This window comes from Asparagus officinalis, chromosome 7 (assembly GCF_001876935.1).
Source record: "Asparagus officinalis chromosome 7, Aspof.V1, whole genome shotgun sequence".
NCBI classification, from domain to species: Eukaryota; Viridiplantae; Streptophyta; class Magnoliopsida; order Asparagales; family Asparagaceae; genus Asparagus; species Asparagus officinalis.
Window position 1 is genome coordinate 148424927 of NC_033800.1, and position 16241 is coordinate 148441167.

Below are 16241 nucleotides of genomic sequence, written 5' to 3' on the forward strand. Positions count from 1 at the left end.
CTTTGGAAACCACACCGCTACCCTCAGTATGAAAAAGCAAATATCCACAACATAATAATACATTAGCACAAGAAACCCTAGGCCACATAATAATAATTATATAGATGTCAAACAAAATGTTTCAATAGCCAAGGGCGGCATGTATTAACACACTGCAGTAGCATAATATCATGCATTTTAAGAACATATCAAAAACCAAAGATCGATATGGAGCCTCACGTCGAGGAATTCTTTTTAGGAATATATATCTTAATGCGGACTTCATTTTCTTGCGCATGTTTCGTACCATCAACAATCCCCCTCTTTGAAGATTTAGTAAGTGAGCATTACACAATGGACGAATCAACTTTGTCAATCCTCGATCTACATAGTCCTCGAGAATATAGAAGCTTTGCATCTTTCCATTATCATCAGATTCAAAGACAGGCTGTACCTGTACATTTGGATAGAAGTTATATTTGCATCACATATGCTAGAACCTTATGAACATTGCAAATCAAGAAAAAATATGCAGAACTGGATGTTAGCAGAATTTATCAGGCATTCTAAAATAACAGGTCAGACCTCTTTGTCTGAGTAGGATGCAACAATTTATCATATTTAGGAAATTTTCTCCAACCAAATATTGTCTCTAACATTAATTAATTTGCAAACCATGTGCACTTAAGAGATATGTATAAGACGAAGTATGTAACTAGCCCTTTGACAATAGATCATTTTAATAAAATTTGGCCCTTTCATCTATGAATAGCGAAATAATAACACCAACATAAATATTATTTATAATACTCGACTATACATATATTTGAAGAAATATACACATGTAATCATGAGTAATTATAGATAAGAAGAGACATTCACTAGGTTCTTAAGATTAAGGTTCCACATCCTTAGCTTAATTGAATGACTATAGCAATCTCCCTTTCATGCACTTCCAATTCTCTCTCCATAGTCATAGTTGAGGATCTCCTTCCATAGTTTCAGACTAAAATCTCTTTCCTTAATTTGAAACAAAGTGGCATATTCTTTATATTCAAGAGATATCTTTAAAAATTTTAGAAGAGGTTGATCCTACAAAGAGGTTGATCCTCGCCTAAAATTTTTAAAGAGGTTGATCGTAACCGATGTTCAAAATATATCTTCTACAAATGTGTTTGCCATAAAAACTCTCTGATAATTACAATTTTTTATGGTCTATCCCTACAATTTTTGATGGTCCATCCTGCTTTATCCTAAAGAAATTAGAAAGAAGATAAACAATAAAAGTAATGTTAAATAAATTAATATTAAAAAATATTTATTTACATGATAAATAATATAACCCATTGATTTCAATTAACAACAAATTACAATTGTCACTTATAACTAACTTTGTTTAGTAAGTGTAGTCATAAATTTTGTCAGACAGGGTTCTATCTGCAATGTCAATAGACAAGAATAAATATGTGACTACAATCTGACCATAATTGGCTGGCACATAGCTTAACCCTGAGAATCAAGGCCTATACCTCCTCGACGGTTCTAATAGTTTGATTGTGGTCATTTACTCAAAGTCATCTTAGCAATACCTCTTTTAAGAAATTCAATGAACCCTTTTCAACTAAATAGAATCTTCTGTAATAATGAGGTGAGTCACAAGACTTATCCAGGTGAACGCATAGCACCAAAAATTTTGACATCTGTCAAAGAAGTTGCAACTTGTATGTTAAACTCGTATTAATTTACACTAAAGAGTCTCCTTCCCTTCTTTTATTCACCATTTTCACGCCATGCTAAGAATATCAAAAAACTTGGTTCGAGATATCATCTTGCTAGAGGATACAAGGAGCAATAGGGAGATCTAAGGTTTGTATCATAAATACTTGCTTTTTAAACATTTTTTCCATTCTTATAAGTAAGAGTCCTAGTTTTGAATACAATACATTGAATAGATTGTTTTAAAGTGATTGCTATACATTTGTGCCTTTGAATTTAACAAATTTTAAGAGTAAGAATTAGCAACAGTTATTGGTTCATCTGTACATATGCCAGATACTTCCTATTGAAAATATTTTCCCTTTTGATCAGCATAAAAGCTCTACCTTTGTCAATAATGACCTCTATGGCTGCCCCTTCCTACATCAATTTAACTCATGTTGCTAGCCTGTACATTAGCCTCTTTCTAACACCAGTAAAAAGGGTTTCCAGCAAAAATTTTATTTATTTCCTAAATTATCTTTCTTAAGGAATCTGAATGTGCCACATGCAGTACATACAAGTTAAGTTTTATACTCAATGTCCTTTTCGGGATGAAGCAGTGGTGGTTAATCCTTCCCTTAGCAAAGGTTCGTTTTTGTATTATTCAAAAAGAAAATTTCATGTATTTTCTCCCCTAGAATATTGTATATCCAGTTATGTATAGTCTTAATATCCAACTTCCACACATTTATTTTATCCTGGTTGGAGGAAAACAATAAGCTGATAAATGGGTGTTTTCTGCTGCTAATAATATTGTTCTTTTATTCAAGTAAGGTTGATGTCACGATGGCTTGCCTCTACCAAAGGAGAATGGTTAGTGAATGTGGTCAAAGGAAAATTGTACTAGTCACTTCTTTTGTAGTTGTGTTGATCTCATCCTGGAAGGATAAGAAGAGTGAAGTCGTACATTTGAATCAATCCAATCATGATCCAGTTATCGCCCTTGTGATGGACAGTGAAACATTGATATCATGCTAATGTATGCCAAACCTTAGATTTTTTTTTTTAATAGAACAAAACCTGAGAAGGGTGGAGATTTGATTAAATACAATATGCACTCATGTTTCAATAAGCATAATTTTGTGAGCTAAGCTTTTGTGAAGTGATGCATTTCGTCATATTTCGTTATTGAGTCAAGGTAGAATGAGTAATCTCTATTATTATAAACAGATATCATAATTGTTTTATTCAAATGTAAGAAACTACATTGAACTATGAATAGCTAGTAACCAAGAAGCTATAATTTATCAGTATCAAACCGAATAACCGATGTTAATATATTTCAGACGTTAATATATTTCAGAAGAAACATAAACATCTATAGATCTATAAGTAGTGAACCCTGGAAGTAAAATTAATTTATTAGCTAGGATTCTTATACAGAAGATATGACAAGACTTTAAGTACATTTTAAAGCAATACTTCAAGCAAACCCGCATGCCAACATATTTGAGTGTTTGATATGTACGTTACGTACCTGACACGTGTGCATCTTCTCAGTCTAAATATTAGTAGCCTGTAGTTTGTAGCTCGTTGAAAACCTGTCGGTTATCCATCATATCCTCTTAACAAGAATTCCTCAAGGAAATTTACATTATGATCCTTTAAAAAGATGATTCCATGAAATTCATTAGTTATCTGACTCCAAAGCCCGCCTTCGTAGGAGTACCATTATGCCAAATCACATTGCTTCCTTCATACTTAAACAGACAAAATTACTTTAAGACAATACTAATAAAAATGTACTAACCATAGATAATACAAATAAAACTGTCATTCCTAGGTAATGAGAAAAATACATATCTACGTTGAAATTTAAATAAAATCTGTTGATGAAATAGGGCTTTGTTTTTATAAAAACGTATGCATGTTGCCAATATATAACCTCCTCTTCATTTCAAATGGTACCAAACAATAAGAGTATAAAGCAAATAAATAAGAGAGTTTGTAGAGTAAAAAAAAGTTAAACATAGTATTAAACTTTGTAGCTTTAAAGAAGAAGAAACATACTTGACTATATAAGCATCCCAATGCAAATCGAATCATATGACTCTAGATGAGAAGCAAAAAAATATATTGTCATCAAAACAATAATGTCACAATGCCACTTTCTTGTTCTTCCAATCCATTAACCTTTTCTGTTTCTTCGTCTCATTTCCTGCTTTCTCCTTTATTCCTTTATTTTACTATAAACTATAAGAGGTTCCGGTCTAGGTTATCCGCCCGAGGGTTGGGGGGCGAAGAGGTTCCGATCCGGGTTATCCGCCGACGTGGGGGGAGCCTAGAAGAGGAAGCATATTAATATTAGTAAAAACAATAAGAGGAAGCATATTTGAATTTATGACTCGTGGCATGCAAGGATTTACAATATTTTCCAAGAGAACTTAAAATGATGAACACTAGTTAACATTAATAATCTACAAGTTGCATATATTGAAAAATTAGCAATCATGCTCCAAAACAATAACAATAGGTGCTCCTATCTCGCTTTTAAGACTTGGTTAAAAACAGCTTTCAGTTACATGCAATATCTCATAAGGATAATCTAAGCAAGAAAGGATTATATAAAAATAACATCTTTATGCCTTTTTAAGTGTATTAAAGCTATAACTGTGAATCTGATAATGTATCAAGTAAACTTCTTCAAAACCTCATAGCATTACATGGTAAAACTAAGATCAGAAGCATCAGCGAAATTTATGATGCATACTATATCCATAGAAGGACAAGTCACATACTCACACACACCTTCATTTTAGCCCTAATAGACGCGTACTATGCTCATATAAGCACATATAGTCACACACACTCACACATCCTCGTGCGCACATGCATGCATGTGCACATCCACACACACACATTCCTCACACACATGCACACGTAAGCATGCACACACTTATTTATGTTGTCAGTTGTGGGTTATACGTTCATGTTAACTATTCATGAAAAGATAATTAAAGCAAATAAAAATATTCTTTATGGAGAGGGTGTGCTTGTCTCTTAGTGCGCATCCATGTGTTTCTGGACTTAAACCTACTAAATGTTCCTAGATGTTTAAGCATTTATGGTCATCGTGCGTGTATGTTAATATCATCTTTATAAATGAATTGTTCTATCATGTATTGCAGCTACCTGAGGAACATTTATAATTGGGTAAATAACACAAAACCACGCTGAACATTGGGGGACTTTTTGGGGGGATTTTGCACAAAAACACCCTAAACTGAACTCTCAACATGATACGGAACAATGCAAACAAATGCCTGCAAACCTAGCATCATCACTGTCGTCCTAAGTGAGTAGTAAACTGATATATCATATCAAAGTCCTTAACTAAAATGTGAAGTACATTTTATTAGCATTTTAGTAGTAGATAGTGTTTGTTATATAAACTAGAATTATCAAATATATCGTGTTTCTTCCTTTCAATTATATATGCCAAACCTCTTCCAAGCAATTTCTTTTCTTGTTCTTGCACAATCAGTAAATATTGGATGAACCAGCGATAGTGCAAATTTCTGCTGTTCGTCATTCTTTTTAAGAGTGCAAGAATTTAACATTTTTGAGAATTTTACTTGAAGGTCTGAAACAAATTTCAAATGGAAAGACAAGAGGAGGAAAGGAAGGCTGCAAAACTGCACACAACAAGCATACTTGATCTGCCAGAAGTGATAATTATGTATATAATATCACTATTACCTGTAACATCAGCAGCGAAATGTGCCGCTGTAACCAAAAAGTGGCTAGAGCTTTGGAGATCAATCCCTGACTGGACTCTAGACTACAATTTATTTCCAAATGTGGAAAACAAGAATAAGAAGTTTAGGTCTTTTGTTGACAAAGTTGTATATATGCATCAAGGGCCAGGCATTAAGTCCATGAAGATCCACTACGTTCAACATGATCAATATGATCTCATAAGCCTTCATCATACAGAACGGTGGATCAGACACTTGGTTCAGAAGAACATTGTTAGACTGGACATAAATATTCATAATCAAGCACAACTACCCTTTTCACTGTTTACTTGTGGGACAATAACAGAACTTAGACTCGGAATTCTTTTCAAGGAACTACCTCTGAAGGGCGAGGTGTTACTCCCTAACCTAAAAATATTATACCTTGAGCAAATAAAATTTTCTTCTCAAATCCAATTTGAGAGATTGATGAATGGATGCCTGGTACTTGAAGATTTACATATGAAGGGGTGTTCCTTCTTTGCTCCCGATTTCAATCATCTTACTTTTTCACATCCGAACATAAAGAGCCTAAACCTCGAACGCTGTGGTGGTATCGGAGCACTGAAGATCTATATATGGTTGCCGAGCCTTTCAGAATTCAGATTCAACGGAGCAGGTTTGGTCGATCAAGAGGGAGTAATTGATCTCTCTTCAGTTAGTACAGCAGTATTGGACCTTGACGATATTCTTTACACATATCGATGTCGTATGTCAAATGGAATCATGACAAGCTGTGGTTCAAACATGTCCCGGATTTTGGCAACAGTTTGCCATGCCAGAAAGCTAACACTAAGTGATTGGTGTCTTGAGGTATGTTTCTTTCTTTTTTGTCCCATGAACAGTATATGTCCCTTGATTTACTTCATTTGGGTAGTTCTATTTAGGAAAACAATTCATAAAAGCATAGTGATTTTGGCACGTTACCTCAGCTCTTGATTCAGTTGACTCAAATTTACATTATATGTTAAGGCTGAGCTATTTTACAAGCCATAAAGGCAGATTCCATGGTACATTAAACTTATGTTTAACCAAATGGCTCTCTACAACCTACCTGGCTCTTAAATGTGTGAACGTGGGGGCCCACGAACCACGTGAATCCATGTGAATGGCTAAGGAACGCAGCTTGGAGAAGGGGGACCACCATGAGTTCGGGAGTTCAGCTAAGAACCATCAGGTTTTTGCGTGAAGAGGTAAGGAAATACGGCCCACAACCCGAGATTTGGCAGCTATATATATAGCTATCTTTTCTTAGGTTTTTTTTTGGGCTGAAGTGGGCGCAAGAGCAAAAGGGGGTTTTGGTTTTTGCGGCTGCACGAGAAAGTGTGCAAGGACGGCGTACAGGGGAGAACACAGAAAAGACTTTTGCGACTGTGAGGAAGAGCGACGGCTGCAGCAAAGAAAAAAAATCATAGGGCTTCGTGAAGAGAGTTTTGTGCAGTCTCTTGTGCTGATTTTGAGAGAGGAATTGAGAGATTAGATGGAGGGTTTATTTGTGAGATATTGAGAGGTTGTAAACCTATTTGTATTCTCTTTCCTCTAATTGTAGATCCCCCTCCTTGCCCCGTGGACGTAGGCAGTTTGCCGAACCACGTAAAATTAGTTTGTTTGTATTTGTGGCTATTATAATAGTTTTTTAGGATCCCTCGACAAGTCAGTCCTAGAACTGATGAGAGGAAGAGCCGATATCTCACTTTGTTGAGATATTCGCTTCAGATTCTTGTTTCCTTGGTGAGACGGGAATTCTTATTGATCTTTCTCTTATTGTGCACCAGAAACTCTGCCGAAATTTTCGCTGCGCACAACAAGTGGTATCAGAACCCAGGTTCCAGATCTAGGGTTTGGTTGGAGGAGTAGATCAATTTGGAGGCTCGTCTAGGGCTTTGTTTGGTGATAAATGTGGGATCTTTTTGGTAAAGACTCTATCTTTTCAGTTTTGGATCTATTCTTCGTTCGTTAGTGCGTTAAGAAAGGATGTCGGGGAAAGAAGATGCTTCGGGTGTCGAGGGTGATGCTTCTGGCGTGAAGACCATTCAGAGTTTGAATATCCACTCTATGAAGATAGATGTGGAGAAGTTTAATGGCATAAACAATTTTGGATTATGGAGATGCGAGGTTTTGGATGCGCTGAACGCGCAGAATTTGGAAGATACCTTGGAGTTAGATAGCAAGCCAGATGACATTGAAGAGAAGGTTTGGAAGAAGATGAATCGAACGGCGTGTGGTGTGATTAGGTCTTGTTTGACTCAAGATCTAAAATATGATGTGATGAATGAGACTTCTGCAAAGAAGATTTGGGAGATTCTCGAAAGTAAGTATCTGACAAAGAGTGTTGAGAACCGCTTGCATTTGAAGAGGAGACTTTATCGTTTCAAGTTGAAGAAGAGAACCTCAATTAGAGATCACATGAACACCTACACAAAGCTTCTTACGGATTTGACGAATATGGATGTCATGATTGAAGATGAGGATAAGGCGTTGCTGTTGTTGAGTTCCTTGCCCGACGAGAAATATGAGACATTCGTCCTTACTCTGATTAATGGGAATGCATCTCTTTCGTATAGTAAAGTCACTGCTGTACTAGTGAATTATCAGCTTCGGAAGAAGGATAATGAGACTTCGATTGAGTCGGTAGCAGAGGCGTTGGCCGCAAGAGGGAAGGGTCCAAACCGAAAGAATTAGATGTTACAGTCTAGAGTAGGACATCCTACAATTAGAAAAGATAAGTGTGCTTGGTGCAAGGAGACTGGTCATTGGAAGAAAGACTGTCCAAAGCTCGACGAATGGATGAAGAATAAGCAGAAGGGAAAAGGGAAGCATCCATCATCAGAAGCAAACATCGTATCGGATGATAATATTTTCGACTCTTTTATTTATTCGTTTTCTATCAGTCCTATATGTAGCTATTCGGAGAAATCCGAGTGGATGTTGGATAGTGGTGCGACCTATCATGTATGCCCTAGAAGGGAATGGTTCTTCAGTTTTGAAAAGCTGGATAGTAGTGTGGTGTACATAACTGATAACCGTGTATGCCAAATCCTTAGGATAGAAAGAATTCGCATCAAGATGTTTGACGGGACTGTTAGGGAGTTAAATGATGTGAGATATGTTCCTTCTTTTGACGGGACTGTTAGGGAGTTAAATGATGTGAGATATGTTCCTTCTTTGAGGAAGAACTTGATCTCGATTAGAGCTTTGGTTGGAGAGTGTGAGATATGTTCCTTCTTTGAGGAAGAACTTGATCTCGATTAGAGCTTTGGTTGGAGAGGGTCTGAATGTTCGAATTAAGGACATGGTTCTCAAGATTGTGAAAGACTCTCGGATTGTGATGAAGTGTGTCAGAAGGAATAACATGTATTACTTGACTGGAGGTATAGTGACAGGTGGAGAACTATCGACTTCTATTGATTCGACTAGACTGTGGTATTTAGGGTTTGACCATTCCAGTATTGATTCCTTACATAGATTGAAAGAGGGTGCGAAGACCTGCACTTTGAAGTCCAGTGAACATGTTAATGTGAGCAAGAAGACTAAGGTAAAGTTTGACACCGCTGTTCACCGTGCTAAGGGTCGTTCTGAAGGAGTTCACGTGGATGTTTGGGGGTCTTCCAAGGGGGCATCATTGGGAGGTAACAGAAGTTTGGTTTTCTTTGTTGGTGACTGTTCTAGACGTGTTTGGGTTACAACCAAATTTTCTTTGGATAAAGTCCTAGTAGCCTCCAACAGATTGAAGAAGTGTGTGATAGACAGAAAGGTGAAGATACTTTATTCTGATTTTCGTGGGAGGTACAAGATAGACCTATTTCTGTATTGAAGCCGAGCTCACGGCATTGCGAGATACTTCGTTGGAAAGAAAATCTTGGGACAACCAGATAGGGTAGCAAATTTGGAGAACCGTGTCTTGCTGGAGGAGGATCGGTGTTTGTGGTCGAGCAATGGTTTGCAGAAGAATTTCTGGACTGGGGCTTCGACATATTTGGATCATCCTATTAAAGAATTATCAACTACTACGATTTGAGGTAAAACTCCATTGGATGTTTGGTCTGGTAGTGTCACTTTGGATGAGGCTTCGATAAGGGAACTAATTGACTCTCAGCAGGTGGAGAGTTTTGGACAGACCTTAGATGTATCGCAGTGGGTGGAGATGGATGCTACTCCACATTGGGTGAAGATTACTCCAGATCATACTGTATTGTTTGGGATTTTAACTGAGGTGACACAGCTTAGGGATCATTTGGATTTGGATGCAGATGATGAGTTGGGTTTTGATTCGGGCGCAGCTGATAGATATAGTTTGGATATGGTCATTGGTTCACCTCAGGTGGAGGTGTTTGAGGTCATTGGATGTGCTATCAGCCGCAGAGTTGATAATATTGAAGAAGGGTTGTGAACTCTTTTATTGGATTGAGGTTGTTCGCGGCCATTTGGATGAACTACGTAAGGCTTGATTTCTTGGGCAAGAGGATACGTAGACAGTCTTTATGATGCAGCCGATTTGTGAGTTGATACCAACATTTGGAGAGTGTTCGTATTCTCGTTTGGGTCTCAACTTGTTGTGGATTGAGTCTGTTATTGTGGATTGATTCCACTTCGTACTGGACGCAACAAGTGAGGTATTTGTTTTGGTTGGTATCGGCCCAGTTTTGAAAAAACTTCATCGAGGTGGAGAATTGTGAACGTGGGGGCCCACGAACCACGTGAATCCATGTGAATGGCTAAGGAACGCAGCTTGGAGAAGGGGGGCCACCATGAGTTCGGGAGTTCATCTAAGAACCATCAGGTTTTTGCGTGAAGAGGTAAGGAAATACGCCCACAACCTGAGATTTGGCAGCTATATATATAGCTATCTTTTCTTAGGGTTTTTTTTGGGCTGAAGTGGGCGCAAGAGCAAAAGGGGGTTTTGGTTTTTGCGGCTGCAGGAGAAAGTGTGCAAGGACGGCATACAGGGGAGAACGCAGAAAAGACTTTTGCGGCTGTGAGGAAGAGCGACGGCTGCAGCAAAGAAAAAAAATCTTAGGGCTTCGTGAAGAGAGTTTTGTGCAGTCTCTTGTACTGATTTTGAGAAAGGAATTGAGAGATTAGATGGAGGGTTTATTTGTGAGATATTGAGAGGTTGTAAACCTATTTGTATTCTCTTTCCTCTAATTGTAGATCCCCCTCCTTGCCCCGTGAACGTAGACAGTTTGTGAACCATGTAAAATTGGTTTATTTTGTGTTTGTGGTCATTGTAATAGTTTTTTAGTATCCCTCGACAAGTCAGTCCTAGAACTGATGAGAGTAAGAGTCGATATCTCACTTTGTTGAGATATTCGCTTCAGATTCTTGTTTCCTTGGTGAGACGGGAATTCTTATTTAGTAGATCTCCCCCTCCTTGCCCCGTGGACGTAGGCAGTTTGCCGAACCACGTAAAATTGGTTTGTTTGGGTTTGTGACCATTGTAATAGTTTTTAGGATCCCTCGACGCGCAGTCCTAGAGCTGACGAGAGGAAGAGATAATATCCCACTTTGATGGGATATTAGGTTTCAGATTCTTGTTCCCTTTGAGAAACAAGAATTCTTATTGATCTTTCTCTCTTATTGTGCACCAGAAACTCTGCCGAAATTTCCGCTGCGCACAACAAAATGACAAATAAAGGTTTCATGCTCTATTTCTTGTTAAATTTTGTTTCAATATTTCTTATATCACGATGTTTTTCCTATGCAAAGTACCTGTCTATGAGACTACACAGCTTGCATTTCGTCGCTTCTGGTAAGTTGGAGTCTTTGGATCTGCAAATGTGGCCAAATGGAGGACACAGTTACGTGGTTACACAACTGCTCAGGTGCTACCCAAAGTTAAAGTCCCTAAAAATCACAGTCGTTGACGTAAACTGGGTGAGTTCATGTCATTTGACTAACCTTTGATCATGTACAAGTAATAGTATACATAAGCCTGCTCCGTTAATCTATATGCAGGGTTACTCTGATGGAATTTTTGACGACGAAAGGGAGAACTACCCCCAGTCTCCAGACATCCTATCAGAAGAAATGGTCCATCATAATCTGAGAATGCTTGAGATCAAGGGATGTAAAGGCTATGGCGAAGAACTTCGAATAATGAAGTTCTTGTTACAGACTGCTGTCGCCTTAGAAAATTTTAATGTTGACATTTCTAAGGATGAAGAGTCATGGACAGTAAATGACATCCTAGCATTAACCCAAGCCCCTACCGTGGAAACCAAGATCAATATATATTAGATCCATAGTGAAGCATCAAGTAAAGCGACCTTCTAAGCTTTATATCTAGATCTTTTTTTTTTAAATGTCAGAAATCTCATGTGGACCTTATATCTAGTTCTTATTTCTATAGTTTGTACATTTTGCCTTTGGTAGTTCTAAATGTTGAACTTCAGACCTTTATCATTATGGTTTTTAACTTATGCTGATGGAGGCTTCTAACCTTGAACTTTGCATATGTAACCATGACTTTAGACCTTATCATCATGACTCGTAACTGCTGCTGCTTGTGGATTTCTGCAATCTTCAAAAATACTCTCTGAATGTTCATGTATGTGAATGCACATGTATGTTTGCATATGCATGCATGCATGCATAAATGCTTTCCTTTTCAAAAAAAAGTTGTGCTCAGCAGGTATGTGAAACCTATGGCTTATCCTACTTTCTTAGTCAATCATGCTTGTATATGATGAAAAATGTGTCAGTTGAGTTCTATGATATTTCTCCTCACATGTTTCTCAATATGTCGCATTTAAAAGTGACAGCAAGTCCTCAATGAAGGGAAATACTTAGCAACTGATTCTTTTGCAATGCTTCAAAAATATCCATATTACCAACAGCCAAAACATCATTAAGGTTGAAGAAGTTTTTGCGGGATAAAGAAGCCATCAGCAATACGTTGATCACAAATAAGTTATCCAAAATGGAAGGAAGGAAGCACCTTATAGTTTCTTAGAATCTTATTTACATATCACATGAAGCTTAGATAGTATCATATTTAGGCACAAGATTTTAATCAATACCACCCATAAACCAATATATTTCTTAACATATATACCTAACTGGGAGAATTGCTCTACCTGATTTGTGGGAAGCACTGATGATAGAGAATCTTGTAACCTCTTCACTAACTTTCCTGGATTGGCTCCAACCATCCAGTCTATCTCCACTCCATCGTTTATTCGTGAAAAGGTAGGCATTGAGTTCACATTGAATGTGGAAACCACTTCCTATAAGATCCACCAAAAACAAAGATGATTGATACATTTTTGAAAAATGAGAATTTGCATCTTAAATGTTAAGGGAAGGATTACACATGCATAAAGGATTACACATCCGTGAAAGCATTTTCTAATGAAGGAGAGTAGAAAGAAAATAGATAGAAAATTGATAACTCACATACCTTAACATCAAATTTCATATTTGTAAATACCACACTGGTTAAAATAATCTGTCTAAAGAATTAAGAGGCGCTAACCACAATATGCCTTTCTAGATTGGTAATAAGTAGCCCAATAGAAACTATTAAACCCTTCCTCCAACTAAAAACCTCAATTGCACAGAGATTAACTTGATAAAAACTTCTCTTTAATTTTCTTCTAAACCCCAGCTCGCATGCCAATCTGACACAAACCACATTCACTTATGGACTATGGATCAGATGAAGTATGTTGCTTACCCTTAGACAAAAGCTAATTGCTTGGCACATCGTTTCAATAAAATTTAGTTCTTTCATCTATAAATAACAAATAATAGGACCAACACAAATATTTATACTTGAAACATATATTTTTAAGAACTATACACATAAATCATGCGTTACTACAGATCAGAAAATACACTCAATGGAATTCTTAAGATTAAGATTCACATCCTTAGCTTAATTGAATGACTGTAACAATCTGTTTTTCATGCCCCTCTAATCCCTCCATAGCCATAGAAGAGGTACACCCTCTGTAGTCTCAGATGGAAGTCCATTTCCATAATTTTGAAACTTGATTTCCTAAACAAAATGGTGTATACTTCTATATTCAAATCAAGTAGCCACCTTCAGAAATGTTAGAAGAGGTCGATCCTAACTTATGCTATATAATAATTTTACGCAATATTTGTCAAAGAAGGATTGTTATTTCCAAAATCTTTTAAGTTGATCCAGTTAGAAGAGGATTGCCATACAACATAAACAAGGAAACCAGTTAAGACATAGTGAGTTAAGAAGTTATCTAATAGTGGCCATAAAAATCATCCTATAAAAGTATATCTATAATGGTCTATCCTGCTTTATTCTATAAAAGCAAATAAACAATAAAAGTAAATCTCCAAAATGTTCAAAAATATTTATTTAAATGACAAATCATACAACACATGGATTTTCTATAACAACAAATCACAGTAGTAACTTACCTAATTTGAAATATGTAACCAGATTTTCTGAAGAAGTGTAATCATAACTTTTCTTGGACGAGTTTTATTACAATATTAAACAAACAAGAATAAATATGTGACTACAATCTGACCAATTGGCTGACACATAGCCAACTGCGTGAATCAGAGCCTACCTCTTCGGTAGTCTCTGATAGTTTTGGCTGTAGTGCTTTTTACATAGTCAGTTTAGAAATCTCCGTAAGTAAATTTGACAAACTCTTTTCATATACATGGAATCTCTTGTAATAATGAGATGAGTCAGAAGACTTATCCAGGTGAATGCACAACAGGACAAGTTTAGACATCTGTCAAAAAAGTTTGCGAGTAGTACATATGAACTTTCCATTAAAGAGTCTCCTTCACCTCTTTTATTCACCATTTTCCAAGTCGTGCTAAGAATATCAAAAAAGTTAGTCAGACATAATCGCCTTGCTAGAGGATACAAAGAGCAACAACGAGATCTAAGGTTTGCATAAGAAAATACTTGCTTTTTAAGCATTTTATTTGCCGTTCTTACAGGTAAGATTCATTGGATTGAATATTTCCCCCATTTTTTCCTTTAATGAAAATCCATACTTGGGAAAGATTTTTTAATAGACTGCTTTAAAGCAATTTGACATACATTTGTGGCTTTGAATTTAACAATTTTAAAGATTAAGAATTAGAAACAGTCACTGGTTCATCTGTACATACCAGATACTTCCTATTGGAGACAATTTCCTTTTTGATCGGTGTAAAAGCTCTTCCTTTGTCAATGTAACCCCTACGACTGCCTCTTTATGAAATTCTTCCAACATCAACTAAAAACCTTTTGCTAAACCTCAGTCAGTACATTAGCCTCTTTCGAACACCAATAAGAAGGTTCACCAGTAAACCTTTTGTTTATTTCCTAAACTATCTTTCCTAAAGGAATCTGAAATCTATGCTACATGCAGTACAAATAATATTTATATTCGATGTCCTTTACAGGATGAAGCAGCACCCCCTAATACCTCCCTTAAAAATTTAATTTTCGTGTATTCTTCAGAAAAATATTTCTATGCATTTTCTTCCCTAGACATCCGAATAAGTATAAGTCTCAATATTAAACTTTTACACATTTATTTTATCCTGAGTGGTGGAGAACAATGAGATGATAAATGGGTGTCTTTTGCTGGTTGTTATTACCAATTTTGTTGTTCTCTTAGTCAAGTACAGTTAACGTCTTGATCGCATGCCTCTGCCAAGGAGAAAGGTCAGTGAATGTTGTCATTCTCAAAGGACAATTGTACCCGCCACTTCTTTTGTAGGCACACTGATCTCATCTAGGAAGGATGAGAAGAGTGAAATCATGCATTTGAATCAATCCAATCATGAATCTAGCTACCAACATAATCAACCCTTTGATGGACAGATGTTAATATCAAACTAATGTATGTCAGAACCTTAGAATGTTTTTTTTTCCTTTTAAGACAACAAGACCTTGGAAGAGTGGACCTTTTAGTTAATACAATAGTGCTTAGATATCATGCACATATGTATGTAAGTATAATTTTGTGAATAAGGTTTCTGGGTTGTATGTTTCATCATATCTTGTTAATGAGACCAGATGGAGCGGGCAATCTCTGTTATTCAAGAACATTTACCATATTAGGTTTACTCATAAACTATGAGATACGGAAGAAACTACATTGCATTATGTACAACTAGCAACCAGTTAGCTATGATGCCTATGAGCATCATCCCAAACGACCTATGTTTATATATTTAAGAAGGAAGAATACATAAACACCTATAGATCTAATGAAGTAATCAACCCTGTCAGTAATATTAATTTCTAGTAAGGATATCTTATGTAGCAGATATGACATGAATTTAAATAACATGTTAAAAGCAATATTTCACATAAACCCAAGTGTCCAGAAATTTGAATGTCTGGTATGTACCTGACACGAGTGCATCTCCTCTGGTGAAATATTTGAAGTTCGTAATTCATACCTATATTTCTTCTTCACCTCCATTAGATTTGTGATACATCAATATAGTACAATGCTATCACAACTTCATTGACAAAGTGGAAAGAAATACCTCACCAAATATAAAGAAGGAAAGTCTCTGTATCAAGTTAAATTGATTAGAGGCCGTGGAATGATCATATTTCAGGCTGCTCGATTGTTAATATATGCACCCCAGTGTAGCTACTAAAACTGCCAGACTAAGCTGGGTGATTGTATCAATATTATTATAAACGAGTCTTCTCCAAAAAGAGACCAATTTTAGTATTTCATTTTACAAAAGTTGATCAACTTTCTGAATGTTTTTTATTTATTTGTTAATTCCCAAGACTGGCAGCCCTGAGATTGGCTT

At 36.5% G+C, this 16241-nt stretch overlaps 1 protein-coding gene and 1 long non-coding RNA gene across 4 annotated transcripts; one reads left to right on the plus strand and one right to left on the minus strand.

Annotated features, from left to right (window-relative positions):
• Positions 63-16235, minus strand: LOC109849925. 3 transcript variants are annotated; one of them, XR_002249270.1, is made up of 5 exons: positions 15821-16235; positions 12551-12700; positions 3748-4018; positions 3215-3430; positions 63-433 (listed from the first exon to the last, which is right to left on the minus strand). It is a non-coding gene; the product is annotated as an uncharacterized LOC109849925 (long non-coding RNA). The 3 variants fall into 3 exon arrangements; XR_002249269.1 differs by having other exon boundaries at positions 3215-3437; XR_002249268.1 differs by having other exon boundaries at positions 3215-4018.
• Positions 4033-7028, plus strand: LOC109849924 (FBD-associated F-box protein At1g66310-like). The gene has a single exon (XM_020419802.1). It carries the CDS (start codon positions 5337-5339, stop codon positions 6411-6413), a length of 1077 nt encoding a protein of 358 aa, XP_020275391.1. The 5' UTR covers positions 4033-5336; the 3' UTR covers positions 6414-7028.